Here is a 27,679-nt window from a genome sequence, read left to right on the forward strand (position 1 = left end):
AAATGGTTATTCTTTAGAGATTCTCTTGCTTTCCTTATTTTTCTTTTCCTTATTCGGCTTTTCGTTGCTACTTTTGACCAAGGAGAATGCCCAAGACTACAATTGCATTCGAGGAACGAGAACGCATCCTAATTTCGTTTCTGTCGCTATGTACAGCGAGGAAATTTTGAGATTTTGTCCTCCCATCCAAGTTTTTTCAGGGGCTTTGGACCGCGTTGTCGCCCACCTCGTTTTCGTGCTTGTTTTTCTAGCTACGCCATTCGTGTTTTATAAGCAAACGATCGCGTTTCATAGTAAAAGTCTGCATTTGGCAGGTTAGTTTACCTTTGGATTAAACATAATGTTATTGGAAATCCTTTCTCTCAGAGACGTGTGTGCGACTCCTGCTGGATATTTTTGCACCTACCTCAGCAAAACACGAACTAAACTCGATTGAGTTTGTGTAACGCGGCCAGCAGACTGTTCGTCTCACAACCCAAGCTCAGAGGCTTAACTGTGTTCCTTTTACTCTTACGAACAAGGACATCTACCGGATCATTTGCGATGAACAATTCGTTAGCAATTTCAATTCTTTGAAATCATGAGGTTTATATAAATGTTTTATTTATGCTTGTACAAGGCTTTCAATATGCTAATTAGATCTCAACATTCAAAATGTTTATCGCTTCATAGCGGCGGGATTTTCCCGTAATGTCTTTTGCTTTATAGCAGCGGGATTTTCGAGTAAGGTATAAAAATAACTTTCTTGTTGCTAGCAAATAGTAGTAGCAAGTAAAAATAAATACTATACCGTCTACGGTAATATTTTCATCTCTCTGAATTCATGAATTCGACAGGGCCCGGTTTTTCGAAAGCCGATTAACACTAATATAAATCCCCGATTAAAAGTTAACCGAGGTTTCCAGCTCGATCGTTAAAAATGTTTCTAAAATCAAATTTTACCTTAAATGATAAAGAAAAGTACACGTCAAAATTCAAGGGCAAAAATCTTTTGTAAAAATGCTTATTGATTAGTAATTAAACTCGAATCAAAGTTCACGTTAAAGGCTGGTTTCCATATGATCGCGGATCGCAGATCGCAATAAGGTCTGCGATCGTCTGCGATCATATGGAAACATAATTCTGCGATCGTCTGCGATCCTGCGATCACGATCGCAGACGATCGCAGAAGATAAAGTGGTTTCCAAAAGATCGCGGATCGCAGATCGCAATGAGGTCTGCGATCGTCTGCAATTATATGGAAACATACTTCTGCGATCGTCTGCGATCCTGCGATCACGATCGCAGACGATCGCAGAAGATAGAACCATGTTCTGTCTCCTGCGATCGTCTGATCGTAGAAGTATGTTTCCATATGATCGCAGACCTCATTGCGATCTGCGATCCGCGATCATATGGAAACCAGCCTTAACCCAGGATTAGGTTAACCGGGCTTTGAACAACTGGGCCCGGGTTGACAATATGCTATATCTGAACATTCAAAATGTTTATCGCTTTTTAGCGGCGGGATTTTCGCGTAAAGTATAAAATATACCTTTCTAGTAGCTAGTAAATAGTAAGATTAGAAGCAAGTGTAAATAAATAGTAGATCGTCTACGGTAGCGTTTTTATCTCTACGTGTTATATCAGTTTTTTAATATATGCTTGTACACACAGAACAAAAATGCAAGACTTTGCTAATAAGATCTCAACATTTAAAATGTTTCTCGCTTCATAGCAGCGGGTTTTTCGCGTAGCGTATAAATAAATAAAATTTTCTTGTTGCTAGTAATATAAACAGTAGTAGCAAGTAGAAATAAAAAGTATACCGTCTTGTATTAAAGTAGTTCCTCAATGATTAAAAACGTCACGAAAACATTCTGCAAGTGTCACGCAACCAATATAATTTTTCTCTGTTAGGTCCGTCACTGACTCGTCGTTGCTTCAGGGTGAAAGAGTGAAATGATCCTCCATGCTCCAGATTTTTCTTCACCCTAAAAATAAGATTTTTGTTTGCCCATTAACTTTTTTTTATTCAGGTTGTGTGAGCAGCAGCAGAACTGTGGTTAAGGAAACTTCAAATATTCTGTGAAGATGATGATTAGTATATGTAATCAAATGGTGACGAGTGAAATTATTTCCTAATTTCATGAGTATATCATTTGATTACCAAATTACGCTCACAATCGTGGTCGGCTTCGTCTTGTTTACATATGCACGCAAAAAACCGCTAGAGTACGTGTACTTTATCCAACTGCTCAGGACGAACCGTCTCAGGGTTTTTCTCAAGGCCACTTTCATCACTCCACTCTCAAAAACCTTCACCCAGTTAATTGTGCTCTTTCGCATATTTAGGTTTTCTGCAGCGTCTTTTAATGCCTTAACTTCTTTCATCCGTAACATCTTTAAACCTGGACGCCATCTTGGCACTGAGATATAGGAAACGTTACCGTACCAAGTTTGTAATTTCACATCTGAAATTATAACTGAAACGCTGAAATTTCGCGCCAAAATTAAGGAGTAATTTGTCACCCATGATACTATAATTTGCAAGAAAGAAATGCTACGTAAAAATAAAATAAAAAAAACTTAAAACGAATTAAGTCAAATTAAAGTTTGTGCTATTTTTACGAATCGAACGCACTCTAATAATCTGTGATTACTACTAGTATATTTTAATAAATTATTTAAAAATGTCTCTCGGCTATGCATTCAGCATCACGTGCAAAACTATATTAAACCTTGCAGGTAGTCAAGAGCGAGTTTTAGCAGTACGGGAAAGCAGGGGGGGGGGGGGGTGAAAAGAGAGCGAAAAGGAAGGCCCACCCCCAATAAAACCCCCTAGATCGACAGTTTATCCGCTATTCTGATAAGTGGAGCATAGCTACATTGCACGTTAATTCTAAACAGAGAAAACAATAATTGCGCCAAACTATATGTGCCGGCTTAAGGCCGAAATAAACCCAAACTAAACTGCCGTGGGAAAGATTACCAAAATATAAAAAGAATTAGATAAGAGTACACCAAATTTACAATCTCTTACTTAACAACGCCGTTCGTCATGTTCCCGGGGTCTCGCTCGATTTTCAGTCCATTGATTGGTACTGAGTCTGCCTCTTTGCTCTCGAAGCGTCCTGTCCGCCGCCACTCCGCGGTCCCCTATTTCCTCAACTGGAAAGCGGGCTGGGAAGCCCTGTCTTCGTTCATAGTCTGCCATCACAGCTGAGTACATCTTGACCACATAGTACAGTACAAAAAATATTAAGATGAGTGAAGCGACACTGATCAGGTCGGTTGTCATGGTAAACATTTTTCTCTCTTCCTCGTTACCAAGGCGAAATAATACCGAGGCGGTTAAATTAAATTGAACAATGTGACGTAATGTGATATTTCCGCAATCAGAGCACAGTTATTCTTCGATAAAAGCTCTCAGGCAGATATTCAATGAAAAATTGAATTTCTTTAGCTACAATTTAGAATTTCGCTCAATCCCCGCGAAAGGTGTGAGCGAAGGCGGTGCAGAAGCCAAATCCCTCACCAGCCACGAAACGCTGCAAATTTATGACAGTACGCGGGCGCCAAAATAATCAGGTGCAAGACTGCAGATTTCACGGTCAGGGAAATATTTTCTTTCTCGTGACTCACCTCTCGTTCTGGGAAAGCCCCGCGAACGCACCCTGATACGCAAATAATGTATATCAAGAATCTCTTGGGTAACGCCACGGCCACGCGAGCGATTTTTTGCTCGCGCAGGTGATGCGATATTTTTAAATTTTGTCGCGTCGCCAGCGCGAGAGGGTGGCTACACGAGTGACAAATTCTAGCGAGTTTGGCGACAAGTAGCCCTTTTGACGGTTAATGTTTTTCATTTGCATCATGTTATCCAATGTGGATGCGAGGCAATTTCGGGCTAAAACGACAAAATAGCCCGAAATTGCCTCACATACATGCTAGATTTCATTGTAATTCAAATGAGCAGAGTTAACCGTGAAAAGGGCTATTGAAAGCCGCGTGAATCGCATACTTCAGGAGACCTGGCGCTATGAACAGACATGGCGGACGGCTCTTTCGGAAGAGGATATTGTTTTATCGCCTATTTGCATTCTTCTTCTTGACGATAAAAAGCAAACGAAGGAAGAAGAAAATTAAGAAAAGGTCAATGTGGGTACGTCGGTAGCTCGCAAAGAGTAAGGAACAAGGATTTTACCATCAACTTCTGACGGAAATTTCAGTCGTTGATAACCCGGCGTTTCCCGAGCTATTGCGGATGGCGAGGCTTAGTTGCAGGGTGGCTACCCGGGCGCTATCTCTTTGATTTTGTCGCGAAAATTTCAATTCTGGCGACTTTTTTCTTGCGATTTTTTCACCTGTCGCGTCGCAAGTTCGAGGGTGGCTACACGTGCGATTTTCATCTCGCGCTGGCGACGCGACAAAATTTGAAAAAATCGCGCGCGAGCAAAAAATCGCTCGTGTGGCCGCGGCTTAAAGAGAACGCGCAAAATAACAATAATAATTTTATATATATATTCGATGGTTTTTACTCGTTCTACGCGCGAACATTTCGCTTATTGCTCGCATTTCGCAAAATATCCACGCGAATTAATATGTAAAACAATCGAATAAGATATATATATACATTTAGTGTAAATCTACTAGTGTTCTATCACGAATGCCGTTCTCTGATTTGGCTACGCTTCTCACTATCTATTCTGTGATAGATAGTGAGTAGCGGTTTTCAACGTAACAAAGTGGCGGCCGCTTCCTCGCGTTTTTGGAGTGTCTGCGATGAGGATATAGATAATTTACTTGTTTAGTTTTGAACGACTAGTAGATTTATACTAAAACAACTAGGTTATTCACTCTCAGTTTCTATGCATGATAGCTACCCTCATCAGCTATCACGCGATAGAAATCTCGAGCTCTAATTGTTAAATGTATATTATACACCGTAGACCATATTAGGAAGTTTAAGAAACAAGGGCGGCAACGGTAACGAGAACGCCACAAGACAACGTGCTTTGCACGTGCGTTTTTCCATTTTGGTACATTTCTTTGTCGTCCTCTGCAAAACAACAACGTAAAATGACCAAATGTTAGGTTTTCTCGAGAACGGAAGCGTATGACGCAAAATCTTCTTTATTTTTCTTACTTTGACGTCGTTCATCGCCAGCATTTTCTAAGTTAAACAAATTAAATGATTGCGAAAGAGTAACAAAGACGAGAAGTTATATTTTTAAATGGCGTTCTCGTTACTGTTGCCGTCCTAGTTTCTTAAACTCCCGCCTATTGTATACGGTCGGCCATCGCGCATTTGGGGTATTACGTATGGTTCTAAAATAGCCGACTCGGTCACAGGGCACAGAGGAATCGAATTTGATGTAAATTTTTGCTAAATTCCTCAGAAAGTTGCAGCACAAACCGATATTGTTGATTTTTAAATAAAAAAAAAAAAATACAAGAACGTGAACTAACAAAGCGTCATGAGATCATCACGCACCAGTTCTGGAAGAAACGAAAACAATAGGTCTTATCACGGTTTTAAGTAGGCAAACAGTCTTGAAATAACAGTGTTTGTATGGAAATGCGATGACAAATAATTCTCATAAAACATCACTTCTGAAAAATTCATGATTTGGAAACTTTTGGCCCTTGGAAAAGGAGTTTAAGACAAAAAATGGAGGGATGTAGCTGTGCCAGAAAGCGTCCAGTCGTGTTTTGAACTTTCCATACATTTCCCTAGTATGATACATTTCCCTAAAAATAGTTCGGCGAACTATTTTTAGTAGCAGTCACGGCTGTTTCCGGTGGTGCGATGTATTTGTCTCAATGGATTTTCTGTCGGATCGCATTTCATAACAATTTTCGCTGCAACCAAATTCAAGATGGCGGACAAGTGCGAGGTAAGTACATACGATTTTTTTTAATTTCGTGCCGTAATCTTTTTCTTTGTCGTTTTTGCAACTCTAAAGTCGTAAAAGGGCATATTGCCAAAATGAAAATGGTCAGAGTTCGCTTCCTCTTCTCGTAAGTCTGCCCTTTTTAGTTTTATTTTAGTTTAATCACGGGTCAATCGAAGAGAGGCTTATCCTGTTCATGGAGATTGTGAGAGGTTCAAACTCTCGCTCTCGCTTGGCCTGAAAGTCTTGCGCTCTCCTCGACTTTGAACGTGCTCAAATTTGTCATGAGATTCTACGAGAGTTTTCTCTAACGCATAATGAAATGAACGCGTCACTTGCAACGGGCTTTCGATAACTCTCGTTCTCGTTTGGTCCAAGTTGATGATAGTCGAATACTCTCATAAGTCATTTCTCATCAACTCCTACACGTTTGGCCCGGGCTTAAGTTGTGTGTTTTCTTTCTTTAAGGTTACTGTATACCTTCAGCAATGTCTTCAGAGGTGTCTCGCGTCCAATCGATGTAAGGCGTCCGGTTTAAACTGTAGATACCTGTATGTATGTATGTATGTATGTATGTATGTACGTACGTACGTACGTACGTACGTACGTACGTACGTACGTACGTACGTACGTACGTATGTACGTATGTATGTATGTATGTATGTATGTATGTATGTATGTATGTATGTATGTATGTATGTATGTATGTATGTATGTATGTATGTATGTATGTATGTATGTATGTATGTATGTATGTAAATTTAAGATAGAAAATGTAACACAGTTACTCGAGTTTCACGCACTAAGCGATCATCAGACTGTACCGTTGGAGTTTCTCGAGTTTAAGTTTAAGGAGGGCGGTTGGAGCGATCTTGCTTCTGATTGGCTGCGTAGAATTTATTTTCATGCCTGCATTTTGTAATTAACTCAGATCGTTATTGAGGAGGGTAGATTTGTCAGCAGATACGATGCAGAGCTTCTCAGATAAGCACAAATTGCAGCGCGAGGGATGTCCGTGATATGGATTTGCTCGTTTGATAATGGACCATTTGATCGTGTAAGCGGTGCCATTATCCTTCTGGTCCCAGATGTATTTGGAGAGAACAGTGTCATGTGAATGTTTGCGGTGGTTGGAGGAAAGCTTGTGGTTGTTATATCGCGTTTTGAAAGTATGCTCCGTCATTCCTATATAAATCTTATTATCGCCGGATGTGGTGGTGACGTCTGCCCTGTAAACGATACCGCTTGCAAGACACGCGCCATCGAGAGGGCAAACCGTGGGTCAAGAAAGGGGATTCCCCTATGTTTGATGTCGCAATGGGCTGTTATGATGGCGCAGAGGTCTGTGAGCTGGTGGGTCTATACATACTGCACAAACTAACATCCACCTACACTAACGGAAGCATTGGCCTATACAGAGATGACGGTCTGGCAGTATTCAAGAATATGAGCGCCAGATCTCTTGACAAGGCGAGGAAAGATTTCTCTAAGATCCTGGGCGAGTTAGGCCTGCAAATAACAGCACAATCCAACCTCAAGATCGTGAACTACCTTGATGTAACATTAAACCTTACCACCGCAAAGTATTATCCATATAGAAAACCAGATAACAACCTGCTCTACATTAACGCGAAATCCAACCACCCTCCTTCCATCATCAAACACCCTCCAGCTTCCATAAGCACCAGAATCTCAAGCTTGTCATGCGACTCTGATGAATTCAACAAAGCCTCGCAGACCTACAATGATGCCCTCAAAACCAGCGGCTACCATGAGAATCTTCGATATGTACATATCGAAAACCGGAATAATAACAGAAGCAAGAACAGACCGAGAAATATCATTTGGTTTAACCCACCTTACAGTGAAAATGTCCAGACAAATGTTGCAAGATCGCTCCTCTCCTTGATCGATAAACATTTCCCTAAAGCACACATCCTCCACTAGCTGTTCAACAGGAACAATGTGAAAGTCAGCTATAGCTGCACGAGTAACATGGCAAACATCATCAAGCGCCACAACGCAAAGATACTGAGGAACAACAACAATGAGCCTGACAAATGCAACTGCAGGAAGAAAGACCTTTGCCCTCTCGATGGCGCGTGTCTTGCAAGCGGTATCGTTTACAGGGCAGACGTCACCACCACATCCGGCGATAATAAGATTTATATAGGAATGACGGAGCATACTTTCAAAACGCGATATAACGGGTGTGTTTTCACGAGCGATTTTTCAAGTCGCTTAGCGAGTGACAACCGGAAATCTCGTGAAAACAGTTGCTTTTCCAACTCGCTTAAAGTTAAGCGAGTCGGCAAACTTCAATGCAATTGTCATTAAATTTAAGCCACCAAACCAGGTAGCTTAAGCGACTCGGCAATTAATTTCCGCCAATGAGAAAGAGCTTGCGGTCATTTATCTGATAAGCTTGTCAAATCGTAAAAAGAACACGCCTTTTATTTTTATGCCTCCCGTGCAACAACATGAATAATTTTCCGTACCACGATCTCTCTTCTTCAAATGATCCAAGGGCAAGCCATTCAAGGTAAGTTTCCTTCCTTTCAACATTGGAGATGCAAAGCATTCACTTAACGAAACAAATATTTGCTATAGGTCTCGCTTCGTTGTTCCTCAAGTGAGCGATCATGGTGATCATTTTCCCGATGCCACACGCCGACCCTATATTTTTCCTGCGTGGCAAAGTCAACTGTGGGTTCCTCAACCAGAATTATTCTCGCGACCTGTTTCGCCGGCGAATTCACAAGTTATCACACCCGTGTCCCAGTACCAAAGTGCAAGTGTTGCAAGTGAAGTGGATTCCAGCAAAGGAAACAACGTTAACGCTGGTGCCAAAGGTCGCTCAGCTAACTGGTCGGATGCGGAGATCCGATTTCTGATAGCTATTTGGAAAGATCACCATCCCATCAGCAAGAGACACAACTCTGCTGTTTGGGAATCCATTGCAAAACAGCTTAATACGCTATTGAGGGAACAGGAGCTCACGTCCATTCGCACAGCATCCCAGTGCAAGGCTAAAATGAAGAATCTAGAAGACGAATATAAACGTGTGAAAGATCACAACAGCAGAAGCGGGAACGATCGAGAAACTTTCACCTATTATGAAGATTTAAATGAAATACTGGGTTGTCGCGCCAAAATTACGCCGAAAACCGTTGTTGAATGCGGGTTTGAAGACGACAATCTGCCCTCAAATATTTCCCCCTCAAGTTCTGTGAGGAAATCTACCTCCCCAACTCCTGGACCATCAGACGAGCTATCAGAATTCAGTGACGAGAATGAAGTCGAAGAGGATCAGTCACTTTCAGCGGCGCTTTTTAGGCGTAAACCAGATACATGCAAGCGTAAGAAAGCCTTGGCTCGTACGCCGACTTCATCCAAACAACAAGGGAAAAAATCTGCCGAATCTAGTGGGGATGAAGATCTCGCATTTTCTGAGTCGCTTTTCTTCAAACGAAAACCTGGAACCAAGGCCGGTAAAGAAGCACCTGGTACCTCAAAGCAGCCTTCCGTTAAAAGGAGGAAAAATAAAGAAACCAATGGCCAGAGCTCCGGTAGCACCGAGTATTTTGCCTTTCTAAACGAAAGCCAAAAACGTGACCACGAATTTTTTGAACGGCTGGCTGAAAAGGAGGCGGAAAGGGAATTAAAAAGCCAGCAGATGATGTTCTCAATGGTCAAGGAAGTAGCCAAAATTTTCAAGGGAGATTAGAGAGCCCTTAGAACTATTTCTTTGTATGGACCAGACCGATTTCATAAACTGAAGCAGGCAAACGTTTCTTTATTTTTAAAAATGTTTCGTTTAGAGAAGAATAATACAAACTAGTGATAAAACATTAACCACGCTGAATTATATTACAACTTAATTTTTGCTTGAAAATTTTTGTCATCAAATAAAACATTTTCGTATGTTAAAATTCAAATTAAAAATTTGCTTGCAGTCTGAGGCACCAAAACCGGTCACGATTTAAGATTGACAAGCCAAATAATTCTCTTAGGATGCATGTGAGAAATGAACTTTTATAAGAAAACAGGAAAAAGAAATCATAACAATTACCATTTCGTTAAAATTTGTTGAATTAACTGAGCACCGAGACCTTTTGATTTACTAAAATGATTATCACAGGTGCTCTTTGTTTGTTGTTCATTAAAGAAGTGCAGGTCATTGGAAAAATGTCTCCTTTATCTTGTTCCTTAGCCGTGAACCCTCACGATTCACGTGACCTGGAAGTGGGGGGAGCACGTCTTGCTCATTATCCTGAGGGTCCACATCCACATCATCGCGAACTTCAATGCAGATATTGTGCAATATGCAGCAGGCTAAAATCGTCAGAGGTACTTTGTCCACCGATTCCTCAAGTTTCACCAAGAGACAACGCCATCGCCCCTTCAACAGTCCAAAAGCCTGTTCTATGACCACCCTAGCACTACTTAGTGCTTTGTTAAAATCACGTTGACTAGGGGTGATAAATCTCGTTTCAGGATAGGGCTTCATACACCAATTAGTGAGTTTATACGCGGGATCAGCTACCAGAAGGGGCCTTATTTCTTCACCAGTCCGAACTTGTGTAACGGGAGATAATAATATGCGCCCATCTTCCACTTCGTTGACCAGTGAACTCATGCGCAGAACTCTTGCATCATGGATACTCCCTGCATAACCAGTACTCACATGTATAAAGCGTCCTTGCGCATCAGCTACACCCTGTAAAACTATACTGTGGAACTGCTTCCTATTGTAATAGTCATTAGGGTCATTTTTGGGAGCAATAATCGGTATATGAGATCCGTCAATGGCACCAACCACTTGGGGAAAGCAACTTATCTCTTGGAATGCCGCAATTGCTCTTCTTGTTTCAGCTTCTCCTCTTGGGAACTTGATAAAATTCTTAGCAGTCATCAGAAGTGCTGAGCAAAATTCGTCTTTAAGTTTTAACGCAGTGCACCTTCCAATTCCAAAAACAAGTCCCGTCGTCCTATAAGAATTTCCAGTTGCAAGCCGCCACAAAGCAACAGCCACTCGCTTTTCCACTGGAATCGCTCGTCGCATGTTTGTATCTTGCCGTAAGAGATGCGGTCCAACCAAATTGCAAACGAATTGGAACGTATGTCTAGAGATTCGAAAATGTTCTCGCCAAATATTATCGGCGTACTGGTTTAAAACCATATGTTCGAACCAGAATTGCGGCCTCTCAAAAACCCATGCAATTTTCCTTCTGCGGCATATCTTCCTCTGCGAATGCAAAAAATACGCCTCTACTCTTCTTCTCCTGGCTCTAACTAATAGCAATCTCAACCTTTGATGAAATCGGTTCCTTCTGTTATAAAGCAAGCGCATAAACACAGTAATAAAGAGAAGAAGGACGAACAAGCGAGCGCCGTCTGCATCTCCCGCCATATTATTCAAATTGATTTATTCGAGCGCGTGATCTCCTCAAATTACTAGAATGAAATATAATCTTACTCGTGAAAACACCCATCAACTTTAAGTCGCTTAACGACGTCGGTAAACAAAACACCCTCAGGAATGTTAAGCGAGACATCCGGCGTCGTGAAAACACACAACAACCACAAGCTTTCCTTCAACCACCGCAAACATTCACATGACACTGTTCTCTCCAAATACATCTGGGACCAGAAGGATAATGGCACCGCTTACACGATCAAATGGTCCATTATCAAACGAGCAAATCCATATCACGGACATCCCTCGCGCTGCAATTTGTGCTTATCTGAGAAGCTCTGCATCGTATCTGCTGACAAATCTACCCTCCTCAATAAACGATCTGAGTTAATTACAAAATGCAGGCATGAAAATAAATTCTACGCAGCCAATCAGAAGCAAGATCGCTCCAACCGCCCTCCTTAAATTAAAACTCTAGAAACTCCAACGGTGCAGTCTGATGATCGCTTAGTGCGTGAAACTCGAGTAACTGTGTTACATTTTCTATCTTAAATTTATATTTCGCTCTGCATGTTTTTGCATCGAGCACTCCTGCGACTGAGTGAAGCAATCATTGTATTGTTTTTTTGTTTATGTATGTATGTATGTATGTATGTATGTATGTATGTATGTATGTATGTATGTATGTATGTATGTATGTATGTATGTATGTATGTATGTATGTATGTATGTATGTATGTATGTATGTATGTATGTATGTATGTAAATACTTGTATTCTGGGTAGAATGTGTTTCGTAGAGCGCTCAATTCGTTTGATTGATGTATAATTCTTGACAGAAGTTCAGGCTTCAGGAGTTTTCATCGTTTATTGCGACAATACTGTTTCGTATGGTTCGAAGTTATCGGACCACACTCATCAGGCAATTTTTAACGATTGACTTTTCAAATAACAGGCTGGCAGTAAAATATGGGTGGTTACTATAGAGATGCGTTATATTCAGTAGAGTATCTAGGTAACAGATGCATTGTGCCTTAGTTGCGTTCAGAGTTGCGTTACTCTAAAGTTCTGCAGTACATATCTCTTTCTGTGGCGGCACGAACTCGCTAGCTCGTTTCGGCTGTTCAGGCTACACAGCTCTTTTTTACAGATGATTATGAATTTTTCAAAAAGACAAAGATTACATTTTTTGTTAGCGTTGCTGTATGGCTTACATTTCTTTAAAACCTTCCATTTAATCTGGAAGGGTTTATTGCTGTCTTGCAAAGTCCAAACATGTTTTGACAGTTCTGTCTCGTTTCTTCTGTTCGGGCGTCGAAAGGATGTCTGGTGGTTTCTGTGACGTTCCTTAAAATTTGTTGCCAGTCCGACATAAGTTTCAGTTGTTGTCTCAGTGGTTACGGTAGCTTGGTAGATGACGTTTGTAACCACTGAGACAACAACTGAAACTTATGTCGGACTGGCAACAAATTTTAAGGAACGTCACAGAAACCACCAGACATCCTTTCGACGCCCGAACAGAAGAAACGAGACAGAACTGTCAAAACATGTTTGGACTTTGCAAGACAGCAATAAACCCTTCCAGATTAAATGGAAGGTTTTAAAGAAATGTAAGCCATACAGCAACGCTAACAAAAAATGTTATCTTTGTCTTTTTGAAAAATTCATAATCATCTGTAAAAAAGAGCTGTGTAGCCTGAACAGCCGAAACGAGCTAGCGAGTTCGTGCCGCCACAGAAAGAGATATGTACTGCAGAACTTTAGAGTAACGCAACTCTGAACGCAACTAAGGCACAATGCATCTGTTACCTAGATACTCTACTGAATATAACGCATCTCTATAGTAACCACCCATATTTTACTGCCAGCCTGTTATTTGAAAAGTCAGTCGTTAAAAATTGCCTGATGAGTGTGGTCCGATAACTTCGAACCATACGAAACAGTATTGTCGCAATAAACGATGAAAACTCCTGAAGCCTGAACTTCTGTCAAGAATTATGTATCTATGTATGTATGTATGTATGTATGTATGTAGGTAGGTAGGTAGGTAGGTAGGTAGGTAGGTAGGTAGGTAGGTAGGTAGGTAGGTAGGTAGGTAGGTAGGTAGGTAGGTAGGTAGGTAGGTAGGTAGGTAGGTATGTATGTATGTATGTATAATTCTTGACAGAAGTTCAGGCTTCAGGTGTTTTCATCGTTTATTGCGACAATACTGTTTCGTATGGTTCGAAGTTATCGGACCACACTCATCAGGCAATTTTTAACGACTATACAAGACTATAAGTATGTATGTATGTATGTATGTATGTATGTATGTATGTATGTATGTATGTATGTATGTATGTATGTATGTATGTATGTATGTATGTATGTATGTATGTAAATCTTTATTTATACACGGAAAATCATCAGTTTAGCTTAATTAAGTTAAAAACTAAAACTAATTACAACTGCTTTACAAGATTGCCGAGTGGGAATCCGATATTATCAGCTAACTTCTTGATACTTCGCTTAAAATGCTCATCGGATGAAGCATTTTTTAAGCTTGGGCAAGTTATTCCATGACATGGCCCCGCTGTAAGAAAAGCTTCGTTTCAAGTACAGTCAACTCTCTCATAGCGACCACTTCTCGTAAGCGACCACCTCCCGTAATCGACCACTTCCTATACAACCGTTTTACTTCTCAGTTAAATACTGTTTCAAGAGCTCTCTCGTAAGCGACTAGCCTCCCACGCAGTCGTTTTTAGGGGACTCGTATTACCTCCTCCCCACATACGAGTCCCCTAAAAACGACTGCGTGGGAGGCTAGTAAGCGACCTCCCCTCTAATTTTTTAAGGGACCACGACCCCTTTATAGGCCAGAAATTTGTCATATCTTTTGTTTTCTGTTTCCGGCAAGCGACCACCCAACATAATCACGTATGATTGTTAGTAAATCATTACTCAGAAGTGACAAAAGTTTAATTTTTAATGACGCTTCCCCGGACTGCTTACAGATAATAACGGTTTACAAACAGAGAAGATGGCTATAATTAGATCTGTAGGTAAACGGGAATTGTTACAGTGATCTGTTCCAAAGTTTCATCAAAAGAATGAATAGATTGTCCAGGTGCTATTCAACGTGAAATATTCCAGTGCTTTCAATGATTCAATCTTTCCTTAAGCCATGGAATAGAAATGTCATTGCCTCTGAAGAAAATGTAACTATTTGCCAAATTTAACCTGATCAGGTAATATTTTTATGTAAATATAATTAATTGATCAATCCAGTATTAGGCTTATTTTTTTATCGTTCCCGTAAGCGACCACTCTGTTGTGCCCCAAGGGTGGTCGCTTACGAGAGAGTTGACTGTAATTTGTGTTTGGTTTGGACAGGGACAGCCTTCCCTCAGAGTTTCTTAAGTTGTAAGAAGAGTGACGCTCAGAGAAAAGACTTTGTAGATATTCCGGAACAAGGTCAAATATGGTTTTATACATCATTAAGGCTTTTTGTTTCTTTCGCCGAAGAGATGGCCTCTCCCAGTCGAGGGTGGAGAGAAGGTGGTTGGAGCTCGTATCAAATTTGGCTCTGGCTGCACGATTCTGTAACTTTTGGAGCTTATCACTCAAGTAACCACTCAAACAGTCCCAAACGGGGCTGCAGTAATCAAAATGAGGCATAATTAAAGCGTTATAAATTTGGATTGCAGTTTCTTTGGATATGAAGGGCCGCACACGTTTTAGGGCGCCGATAGCTGAATGAGAGACTTTCTTGCAAATCTCTTCAACGTGTTTACCCCAAGAGAGTTGGGCATCTATGGTAAGACCCAAAGATTTGGTCTTATCGACTCTCTTGATAATTTGGTCATCAATTCTGATTTCTACATCGTCACATTGGGCAGATAGTCTTTTTCTTGATACAATAATTGTTCGCTCTGTTTTAGAAACATTTAGAATGAGCTTGTTAGCTTTCAGCCAACAGCTAAGGTTATTTAATTCAGGGGTTAGAACTAGCTTAAGCTCTGTTAACGTCTTAGCAGATAACGTAAGATTGGTGTCATCGGCAAACATTCTTGGTACGGTGCCCCGCAGCGAGTTGGGAAGATCATTAATGTGGATTTTAAAAAATAACAAAGGACCCAATAAGCTACCCTGTGGCACTGACGCCGTAACTGAGGGTATGAGCAGATGATAGTTTGCCACTGACATTACATCTCTGGGTTCGGCCACTTAAGTACGACGAGAACCATTTTATAGCTGCCTGATCGAAACCCAAGTATGACATCTTACGCAAGATGATTTCATGATCAGTGGTGTCGAATGCCTTAGTAAGATCAATAAAGACAACGCCATTTAGAAGGCCATTGTCAATGTTAACTGACCAGGCATTTGTTGCCTCAAGCAAAGCCGTGAGCGTACTATGTAGAGAACCCTTCAGTATAGAATACTGTTATCAACGGGGTCCTGTTGACTAAGAATTAAAAAAATTAAAAACTTACAAATAAGAATAATTAAAATATGTAAAAGCAAAACATGCACTAATTTAGAACTACAGTAAAAATTTACAGATAAAAATCGTCCAAGGCTTTCCTGAATAAAAATCTAGAATTAATGTTTCTCAGACTTAAATGCAAAGAATTATATATCGAGGCGCCTAAAAAAATAAAAACTACGGCGTGCAAAATCCAGTTTGACCTTGAGCAGTTTTGCTGCTTTCCCATTGTTTCTAGTATTTAAAGCGTTATATGAAATTAAAGCTTATAGAGCTGGCTATCAAACTAAACCAAGAATTTTGAAATAAAATGAATTGTCGAATTTTTAGCGCTGTTTTCTCGGATCAATTTTTTCACCTGGAGGAGCCGCTTCAAAGAGCTAAAACTCAAAGGGAATTTGTTCGTTTGCCTTCAAATTTGGACAGTAGCTAGTTGAACATATAGACAACGAAACGGTGTCTGCAAATTTTTTCTGTCGAAATATTTTTTCTCCGAGAGCAAATTTTGTACGATCACTCCACATTTTTTTCATCCTATTTCGAAAACGTTCTATATCTTTTCATTGCGATTAAAAATGACAAAACGTAGACACGCTTTTTTAGCGCTTTGGGTCCGGAAACTGAGGAGCCAATTTAATTAGCGAAAAACAAAATTCGCTTTGATTCGGACGCTCACATTCAGAGGTCGTGAAAAATTCGACAATTCATTTTCGAAATTCTTGGTATAGTTTGATAGCCACCTCTATAAGCTTTAATTTGGTATAGGGTTAAGGTATCTACGGTTTAAACTATAGGCGCTATATGGCAGGGGCGAAGCCAGGATTTCGCCAGAGGTACGCACATTTTTCCAAATCCCTCTTTCAACCTTCTCCCCCCCCCCCCTTTTTTTTCCACGAGCCATGATGCCATGAATAGAGAGATTAATGGCGTTTACGACAAACGGCAAACGTGAGATTTGCGTTTCTGTTTTCTTGAAATAAAGAGTACAGACATGAGAATAGTGCAAGCTGATTCTGGCCTTTGATGCTTACGCAAAACTACTCGATTTGACAGAGAAACTGAAAACAGCGAGCGGCAGACACAGGATAAACATTGTCACGTGGTCATATCTCACATTTGACATTTACCGTTTGCCGTAACAGTCGTTCTATTAAATTTTGTCGCTCTATTAAATTTTCTTAATCGTCAGGACGGCGATGTTATGCTGTAAGTGTAAGCGTGATATGAAATGGCAACTACGCCGTTAAATTCTTTGCTGCTTCCTTGGCTTCATTGAAGTGCTTTGATCCTTCATAGACATTTTTCATAAATGGTGGCCGATTTATTATTCTTTTCAATATATGTTAATTAGCCCTACTAGCCTCATTTCAGAGTGAAAATTCTTTTGAATTTTGCACATGCTGACGAGGCCAGTAGGTCTAATTTTCATGAAAACAAAAGAATAATTTATCGGCCGCCATTTATGAAAAAGGTCTATTCATTAAGCCAACAAGCTAGCGGTACTTCAGGGTTTTATTCGCAAATGAGCACTTTTTACGACTGTGGGCCACATCATTGTTTTTGAGCAGCATTTATTACGCGCTTAATCATTATAAATTTACAAATAAACAATCAAAGTGTACATGTCTAGATCTACATCTCCAAGAACAAGAGAGTGAGGCACTGTAAATTAATATAACTGTAGATACTTAAGCTTTCATAAAGGCATAAGGGGTATATAACCGTTTACCATTACAAATACAAAGCTAACCATCTGTCTTTCCTTCTAGCAAAGACAGAAATGACCTCATCTAGGTCAATTTCTCATGCGTTACGGATAGCGAGGACAACCTCGCATCTGACATAGCACTCCGAAGGGGTGTCTTAAGCCTCTTCATGGTACTAAAGCTCCGCTCTGCAGCACACGTAGACACAGGGTGTGAGTGAGAAGCGTCTTGACTGCTAAAACAATTCCAGGGTTAATTTCTGGAATAGAAAAGTCCAGCGTTTCCACTAAGGTCCGAAATTCGGATCTGGAAAAACACACTACGTTCTTTATAAAAAATTATTTCAAAGACACATTGATTGAAATTGTGTTTTTTATCAAATTATCATGTTTTAGTTATTTGCTTTTTCTTTATTTTACTTTACTTATTTTATCTTGCCTGATTTTACCTTACTTTATTTTCGACTTTTTCGGATACGCACGTGCGTATGTGCGTACAGGTAGCTACGCCCCTGAAAGGTATAGGGTAACCTTAATCGAATGTACTTACATATCATAGTATTTTAGGTCGGTTACTCAAAGGTTAATGTTTAAGTCGAGCCTGTAATGCGAGGTATCATTAAAAGCGCCCCTTCATCTAAGTTAAGACTGAAAAAATATGGAATGAGTTTGTCATCTTATCGCATTTCATTCTGACTTTTTATTTTTGTGATTTTTTGTAAAACATAAAGTGTGGCTAGAAAAGGTGCCATAGAGCTTGAAATAATACGGTAGATTACATGTCAGTCTAGTAATTGGTAATGCCTGTGCCAAGAAAGGTGAAATGGAACAATTAATGTTGCTCTTTGAAATACAAATCCTGTGATTGCTAAAGTGCAAAAGTAAATGGAAAAGTACATTTATGTTCATGTATTGCAAGCAGAACATTTTCCATATAATTTTAAAAGTCTATCTCAGATCCTGAAGGGTGTCAGAGGGTTTATTGTGACTGTAAAATGAAAATCCTTGGTTGCAATTCTTTTCATCTAAGCCTGGGAACATTTAATTTGGTCTTGTTATCAAGACGAAAATGCAAATGTAAAAGACGAAAATGCAGTCAAAATGTTTCAGGTTAATATCATTTTATTTCATGTCAACACTCTACATCTTTTTCTTATTGTTCCTCCTTCCACCTAGAAACAAATCACAAAAACAATTTTTAATTTGTTAATTTAATTTGCATCCATAACTGAGTATATCATGGGGAGGATTCACAGAGCCCTTCTCACCTATGATTTACCCTAAATGGGTGATTCCAGAAAATATCCATACCATACCACGGACGGCTTTAAGGATTTCCGAAGGGGAGGGAAGGTTCACGATTATGGAATTCTGAGGGCATTGGGGGGTATTGTTATGAAACAATACTTAGGATTATATCTTAGTTACGGGAGCTTTGTGAAAACCCCCAGGCAGGGCCATAGCTGCTTTGAGGCAAACCGAGGCACTTGCTTAAGTCTCTTATTTTCATGTTTTTTTTTTCTTTTCAAAGAAGGAAAGTAAATACCAACGAAAAGAATTTAACTGTGGACATTCCCACAGTTATACTGGCTACGGCCCTGCCAAGTCATATCTGGCACAACTCAGAGACTCTCTTGATTTTCTAATAACAAGAATAATATCATTATAAATGTCCCTGACAGGTACTGTAATGTTACTGCCTTGTCCCCAGCATGCACATAATGGCCCAGGGTAATTTAGGAGAGGGAACAAAAATGATGGAATGGAGGAGAAAAGTAAAACGACCACCATATTCTTTTTGTAGTTTCCCCTCTTGCACATACAAATGCACTTAAACTAATATTTTCCAACAAACATGTACTTCTATCTCTCCTCCTTCTTCAGCATTTTTCAGGCCTGTTGTTATTGCTGCCACAGCCTCATCCACAAAATTATTCTTAACAAGGAGAACCCATTTACAGGGATGTAGGCCCCCCTCCTGCCTGCTTGTTTTTGACCCACTTTTGTGAGGCAGGAGGGGCTTTTATCGTTGTGGGTAATCCTTGTAACCACACTATAAAACAGGAGAACAGACACAATGTCAGGATGACTGCGGTATGTTGCTTAAAGTATAAAATACTTTTACAGAACCATGCTTTGTCACAGATCATCTGGTTTTAATTTATACAAAAATGATTATTTCCTACTCAGTAAAGTTTTTAATATATAATTTTTTGGAATAACTTTTAAAATAATTCCTGATGATTTGTAATGGAGATAATCAGAATCTTTGTATTGCAAATTGTGTGTGGGGTCCACACAGCACGCACTGCGTTGATTGCATCTCAGCTCTCCACGTAAGTATAGCTAGTATTGGTGCACAGAGATCTACATTTATTGCACACATACAAAGGGTGCACATCTGGAGAATCGAGAGATATTTTGCCGGAACAGATTACACTTTGTATTTCGTTTTCCTTTAACTTGATGTTAGCTCCACAAATGCGGCAAGAGTTCTCTATAATTTGGTGATGAACCTCCATTTCTTACAATTTCTGTAGGCAGTCAAGACACATGACATTAAATTTAGCAAGGAATGAAAACTGTAACAGTAGGAGCATGAAAGATAAAGTATCAGCAAACTTTTTTAAAACAGCGATTGGCAAACACGCTCAAATTTATTTCGAAGTAGTAAAAGTATAAATTAAGTCCCTATACTCTCACTGATTTACCACACCTTCAAATGAATTACAAGAACTCTTTTTACCCTAAGACAATTGCGCAGTGGAACAATCTCCCACCAGAAATTATAACATCTACTTCGTCATGTTCATATCTTTGTGTGATCTTGTATATTAGTAATTTTATGTTTTTGTTTTATTCATTGTTGTAATCTTTATGCCTCAAAACGCTGATGACTGAGTGAACATAAACGCTCTTGTCCAGATCGAAGCGATATATCAAGGAATGCATACAGTGTATGAGTAAAGCATCCAAGCAGTCAACTTTAAAAGGGGTTACCATTCTTCCTAGGTGGTTACCAGCGACGAAACTTTCGAAAAACAACATTTAACGGCACATTCGAGGAAAATTGTTCCCTTGGACTAAAAAATTCTCCATGATAGAGAAAACAAAACAAAAAACATATACTTACATTTCATGTCTGCTAAAATGGCGGCGGCGTCCACGATCCACAAACTTTCGTTGGCTGAAATATTCGTTGTTAAGGTGATTCCACTGAATTGCATTGCGCATCCTTGCTGCGCATAATTTTTCGCGTCATTTAGCGTGAGCACGAGCACGCGCACACACAACATTACGGGATTTCCTTGAGGTTAAGCTCGGCAGGAAAATAAATGGTCCTTTTCTTCTAAACGAGCACGGTGACCCCCATTTTTTAAAACATTAATTTCAATACAAAACTGAATGCAAGGCTGACACTACGGCAAAGGGCAGATTTATTAGTGGCGAAACAAGACAAATAAAACAACATATAACCTGTAATTCTACTAACCTTACATATATGATTGAATGTAAAAAATGTAAAAAACAGTATATATGGGAAACCAAACGCACGATCCGTGAAAGGTTCACAGAACACAGGCAAGCGACAAACAACCCACATCAGCCAACTCCACAGCAGCAGTCCCTACACACTTCAACTTACCAGGTCACTCTTCTGCGGACATGCGACTTATCCCCCTCCAACTACAACCCACCATCAATGCCTCCCGCCGTAAGGCACGCGAGGCTTTTCTAATTTATAGAGAGAAAACGTTATCTCCAGAAGGCATTAACAAGAAAAACGAACGCTGAACCTTGATTATACACTTCTATATTTTTGTTATCTCATATTTACAAGTACGCTGTCAACATATCATGTATTAGCCAATCATGTTTTTCCATGTATTTTTCAAACTTTAATTTAAGGAGCCGTTATTGTATTTTCCTTCAGTATAGCTCTGGCCCTGAGGAAGACTAATTCTATTAGTCGAAATAGGCCACTAATAAATCTGCCCTTTGCCGTAGTGCCAGCCTTGCATTCAGTTTTGTATTTTCACGTTCAAGTGACGCCTGACACGAGGCCTTTCACAAGAGAGATCCGGCAAAATTACCAGCAAGTTTAATTCCTGCGTTGTGTGGACCTCTGCATTCAAAAGTTTTCTATTAATTTCAATGTCATACAGTTGACCACTATATACCGCGATTTAAAGAAAACTTTAATACTCTACTTTGAGATATTTTTATTTGAATCCTTTAAAAAGCACGTATTTAGGTAGTGCTGCTTACGTGCACACGCGGCAAAATCTTTAATTTCTTTCATAATCTTAATTCCAGTTCAATTAAAATAGTTTGTTATGTAAGATTGAAGGAAGTTTTGTTGCACTGCTTCGATATTTTCATGCAAGAAATTAATTTTTCTAGAAATGATAGTTCCCTTTTCTGATTTACTAGCGTTCCTAATATAAACCTCGTGGGTCATATATTTACTATAATAGCCATCCAGGTTGCACAAAAACGAGCGCGGTGACCCCCATTTTTTATTGCATTTTTGTAATGCAATAACATAGTCATGAACTGGACCAAGTCTTAGACAATTTTAAATATTCCTTCTTTTTCAGTGGAATCACCTTAACTCTACTTTCGTCGCCAAAACGCAACTGTGGTAGCAGCCATCTTGTTTCTATCAGATTTGCTACTCAAAGTCCCCGGATATTGCGCTTAGAGACTGGCAAGGAGCTTTTAGCGTTTGGCCGATTTTTGCGTATTTTTGCAAGAACAAAAGAAATGTGACGTCACACTTTCTTCCTGAACTGGTACCCTCCCGAACTGTTTTTGGTGGGCTTACAATAGAAATAGAGACAAAGGATGAGAAGAAATAGAGACTTTTTTCTCTCTTGGCACTGGCACTTCTTCGTGCCGCACACGAAAAGCTTTGTTTTTCCTTTCGGGCGACGATCGTTTCCCCACAGGCGACTATAGCAACAACAACAACATCAATTTCTTCGGTATTCCCACATGAGTACATGGTATTACCTGTAATGATAAAATAGGGCTAATATAGTATGATCTAATTACAAAAGGGTCTCTCATTAAATTAAATAATTATTAGTCTGTCTATAGTCCATACATGAATGGATGTAGGCAGCAGTAAGTCTGCATATAGCGGGATCAACATTGTTAAAAAGAAAAATAATTTTAGAATTATCGTCAAGATCATTGAAATGGGGATATTTTCTTATTATGTCGTCGAAGAACTTTGAACGTAAATTATCGTAAAGGTGGCCATAGAGTATAAAATGTAATTCATGTTCAACGTCATTTAAGTGACAGAAAAGGCAAGTTCGGAGATTTTAATGGGTTTTGAGTATTGTGCGTCTGCCAGTTTCAATCCAAAATCGATGATTTGCAAAAAGAAATTTATTTATCGTTTTCTTGTGAGAGGAACTGTTTATATTGTGTGTAAGAAATCAGTTTTGTGAGAGTCAGTTTTAAACATGGAGAAAAACTTCAATTTTTTGTTTTGTTTCATCAAATTTAATTGATGTTGAGTTAATTCTTTATTAAGCGTTAGCCTGTAGGTTTGATTTTTTACAGAGGTCATTAACTTTTTGCATGAGGCTCATATGGTTTTTGTCTGCCATATGTGTTGATATGTGTAAGCTTTGTTTGGAAATACTGTTTTCTGGTTGGTTTTTTAAGTTTATCCAAAGTTTTCATAACATTTAGGTCGGTTAAGGGACAAACCTGGAGATTTTGTACGTTGATCGCGGCGAATTTGATCGCTAGCGAAAATCGCTTGCGATTTTCGCCACTGATTGATGCGGACACACTTGTCTGTAAGATATTTTGTTAGCTAGGTGGTCGATGTGGACCGGCCAAGACATGGCAGATTCTCGTCAATAGAGATTTGCTGGCGTTAACTCAGTTCTGTATATCGGATCGTCACCCATTTTGATTTTGAGAGGAAGCGTAAGTTGTGCAGCTTCATGTGTATCTATAGCAAACTAATAAAACTCAGTCTTGACTGATAAGAGAGGGACAGACAGACAGATAGAAAGACAGGGACATAGATAGACAGACCGACAGACAGACAGATAGATAGATAGACAGACAGACAGACACACAGACAGATAGACAGACAGACAGACAGACAGAGGAACTGAACTTGACTGAAACTTCGTTATTAACTCTCACAGATCCATCTACAAAAAAACTGTTCAATCTGAATGTAGCTTTCAAGATGTACGGCAATAAAAACGACATTGATACAGTTAACATTTAGCGGTAAAAATCAAAAGCGAAGTAAGCAAAAAGGCTAAGTAAGCAAGTAGGCAATGAGGTGCACATGACTCAAGGAAAACAAATTAAGGTTCTTAAAATCATTTATTTTTACTTATCGGTAAATGTATATCGGTGACATGACTCCTGCCGGAGTAAGGCTAAAGGGAAACTTGGACTTGGCTGTTGAATTGCTTCGCAATGTCAGTTATATATTGGGCGCAAATATGCTATTAAGGCAGCTGCTCTGCTTATCTCATGTAAAACTGTGAGGAAATTTTACCAATGTTAGTTTCGGCGAAACTATAAACGAATACTGCTGTTAAAGCTTGAGTAGACAACCTTCACAGGCAACACTTTGTAACATTAGTAAACTGAAATCTGCCTCCACAATAATTCATCTTTCCCCAAGTGTGGTTAGGGCGACGGGCTTGAAATTCTAAGGTTCCGGGTTCAAGTCCTGCTCTGGCCGCTAGCTGGTGCTGCCCCGAGTTCAAGTCCTCGGTCGCGAATATAAATAGCCAGCTGGGATTTTTAACCATGCTATTTCATCAATTTAAATTATTTCTTTGTGAAGTTTAATGCTTGGCCCCGCTAGCACTTGTGCCATAAACATCGCCGAGGGTAAATAAAGGTTAAAGGTTATTTACATTTTATGCATTTGCACATTTATGGATCCACAAACTGAAGTTACAATAAAAGAATGAAGATCAGGGAACTTGAACAAATTCTTAACTCCTCTTTCATTTCTAAGATGACCTGAAGAGAAGAAAAAACAGAATTAAAAATGTCAAGAAAACCTAACATTAAAACTGTCAAACTCTTAGGGCACCCTTTTTCGTTATGCTTTTTCATGTGTTGTTAACTGTTGTCTTTTTCGGGATTCAAACGTAAAAAGAAAACTGAAATAGACTGTTAAAGATAAGCTTTTTACTTCAATAGCTCAAACCTGATAATTTTTTTTTTTGTGAGTTTGTGAGTTCACTAGATCTTATCTTAAGCCGACTCAGTTTTCTCACTTTTTTCCCATTTAACTACGGTTATGACACATGTTAATTTTTCCCATATTCTTCAGGGTCTCAGAGACGAATTTCTTTTTCTTTCTCAGGGCATTGTTGCTAGGTCTGCACCTCACGTTTGCTTGAGAATAAGGATGCAAGAAAACCTTAAGCTTTAGGACCAAGATACTTTTCCCAAACAAATTTCTTCAGTAATTTTGTGCGATTCGGTAACTTTTGACCCATTAAAACTAAAATCTCCAAACTTTCCAGGGTGGCATATTTTATTAAGTTTAAAATTGAAACATGGCATTTATGATTGTATAGCAACTCAAGTCAAACAACCAAAGCTATCGTGACCACTTTTGAATAAAGTCTATGTTAGGTTTTTTTTTTTTTAAAGTTAACTATAAAAGAAATGAAACGATTGCAGACGTGCAAAAAATAGCCAGGGAATAATTTTTCTTTCCTGTTCTAAAGTCTAAAAGGCAACATAAAGGCAAGCCTAAAGTAAGATAAATAATTTAACACTTACTTAACATAGTCTTTCATCGTGTTCCCGGGGTATGGCTCGATTCCTTGTCGTTTGATTGGTAGTTCCTCTGTTTCTTCGTACAGGACGCCTTCTGCCCCCTCCTCCATAGTTAGTTGCTCTCCGCTGTTCGCACTCAACAACCACAGCTAAGTAAAGCTTGATGACAAAGCACAGTGCAACAAACACCACACTCAGAGACACAACGCTGAGGAGGTCAGTTGCCGGCATGAAGAATTCTTTCCCCTTCTTTTCCTTTCCCCTTCTTTTCACTATTCAAAACAATATGGATAAAAAGCTGTATACTTGTGGCATCTTCATTGATCTAAAGAAAGCATTCGATACGGTAAACCATGAAATACTGCTGCAGAAATTATATCATTATGGAATAAGAGGGATAGTCAACGATTGGTTCTCTTCTTATCTCAAATCGCGTTCACAAACAACTAATATCGGTCCCCATATTTCTGAAAAGGCCCCTACGGAATGTGGCGTTCCTCAAGGTTCTGTTCTAGGGCCTTTACTCTTTTTGTTGTATATAAATGATATCACTAACTGTTCAGATAAGTTCAATTTTTATTTATTTGCTGATGACACTAGTATCCTTTGCAGTAATAGGAACCTTAAATCCTTAGAACTAGAAGTAAACACTGAATTAAACAAACTTTGCGAATGGCTAACAGCGAACAAATTAACTCTAAATACTAAGAAATCTAATTATGTAATATTTCTTAATTACAAAAAGAAACTTCCTTATCAACCAACGATAAATATTTACGACAATGATAAAGTTTCATATTCAACATTAGAATGTAAAGATCATGTGAAATATCTTGGCATACTCATTGACAAGAATCTCAACTGGAAAGTTCATATAGATTTAATCGCCCTAAAAATTAGCAAGGCCATTGGCATCATAGCTAAATTGAGACATTTTGTACCCTTTTCTATTCTTGTTAAGTTATATCAATCTCTTATTTCCCCCTACCTCATGTATGGAATTAGTTCGTGGGGTCAAGCTTCTCAGTCTAACTTAGAAAAGCTCCTTCTCCTACAAAAACGAGCTCTACGTTTGATGAACTTTTCTACAAAAAGTGAACACGCTATTCCTTACTTCATTAAACTTAACATCCTACCTGTTCATTTTCTCTATGTCGAATCTGTTTCCTGTTTAATGTATGATATCCAAAACAAACTAGCACCTGTTCATATTCAAAATTTATTTAAACATGTCTCAGATATACACTCCTACAACACCCGGTCAGCAACCGCCGACAAATTTTATATCATGTCTTCACGTCTTGATCAACTAAAGAATTCATTTTCTCGATTTGGTGCACGGCTATGGAATTCTTTACCGGATAATATTAGAAAGTCTGACAACAGAAAACTATTCAAGAAACAAATACATGAAATACTAATCAACATTTTAAAAAAAGAAAATGCTTACCTTACACCTTCTTCAATTCTTGAAATAATGAAAAGCTTCTGAATATGTAACAATCCTTTAATTTCTATCAGCTAGCGAATCCCCTTTTTTGCGTCACTTGTTTGTTTACTACTTATTTAACTTTTATTTTAGTCAATTCAGTTGTAAACACCAAATGTATTTGTATTTAGTTTAGCATAAACATACCTACCCGCCTCGACTAGCTTCAGCTATTTGCGGGTAGGTATATAACACCTTGTAACTGTCTATTGTTAATAAAGTGTTGTGTTTGTTGTGTTGTGTCTTTTCCGACCGGCAGCGCCAAGCGACGAAATTCTAAAAACATTTAAGAATGATATATCAAAAAGTGCTTAATAAAACAGAAGTCCTCAATGCCTAGTTTTTTTTTTTATGTGAAAGTATCCTTAAGAGAGTCTCGGTACTTCGCACGACAAACTCTTACAATTCTCTCCGTCGTGGTCGCTCTCTCGTTTATCTCGCCTAAGATAATGTGACCGAAATTTATGGCGATTTTGCGATGCTCTGATGACGTCAGGACTGTTTTCCTACTTTTCCACAGCTGCTCTTTACAAATTGGTAAATGGTGGTCGTGTTTGGTGGCGGTGGGCGGTGGCCTATTAATTCCGGATCGACCACAATATTGTTAATGACTTCCCTTCAATCTCCTACTTGATAATTCTGCAAGCGTTTCCTTATCATTTACGTCAGTGCGTGTGTCCCAATATCCACGAATACATGATACAGAAAATATAGAAGAACCGTCATTTCATCATTAAGTGTACATTAAATTTATAAATACATTAAATCTATAAATATAGAGAAATGCAACTTCTTTTCGTAAATACGCCTGGACCGCGGGTAACGAAATCAAAGACTGAACGTCACCCAGCAGAAACACTATGTCTAGCTATGGATGTTGGATGTAATTGCTTTGCGCCTGAAAATACATGCTTAAAAAGATGTCAACAAAT

The 27,679-nt window shown here is 39.1% G+C and overlaps 1 protein-coding gene and 1 long non-coding RNA gene across 2 annotated transcripts; one reads left to right on the top strand and one right to left on the bottom strand.

Moving 5' to 3' along the window:
- Positions 1 to 1,587: 1,587 nt before the first annotated feature.
- Positions 1,588 to 3,458, bottom strand: LOC146478385 (uncharacterized). The gene is made up of 2 exons (XR_014865079.1): positions 3,023 to 3,458; positions 1,588 to 1,973 (listed from the first exon to the last, which is right to left on the bottom strand). It is a non-coding gene; the product is annotated as an uncharacterized LOC146478385 (long non-coding RNA).
- Positions 3,459 to 7,193: 3,735 nt separating this feature from the next.
- LOC146478386 (uncharacterized) lies at positions 7,194 to 10,045 on the top strand. The gene is made up of 2 exons (XM_085111676.1): positions 7,194 to 7,664; positions 8,404 to 10,045. The coding sequence occupies exons 1-2, from the start codon at positions 7,194 to 7,196 to the stop codon at positions 9,601 to 9,603; spliced, it is 1,671 nt and encodes a 556-aa protein (XP_084967802.1). The 3' UTR covers positions 9,604 to 10,045.
- Positions 10,046 to 27,679: the final 17,634 nt, after the last annotated feature.

This window comes from Pavona decussata, unplaced genomic scaffold (genome assembly GCF_977016875.1).
Source record: "Pavona decussata unplaced genomic scaffold, jaPavDecu1.1 SCAFFOLD_64, whole genome shotgun sequence".
Classification (NCBI taxonomy): Eukaryota; Metazoa; Cnidaria; class Anthozoa; order Scleractinia; family Agariciidae; genus Pavona; species Pavona decussata.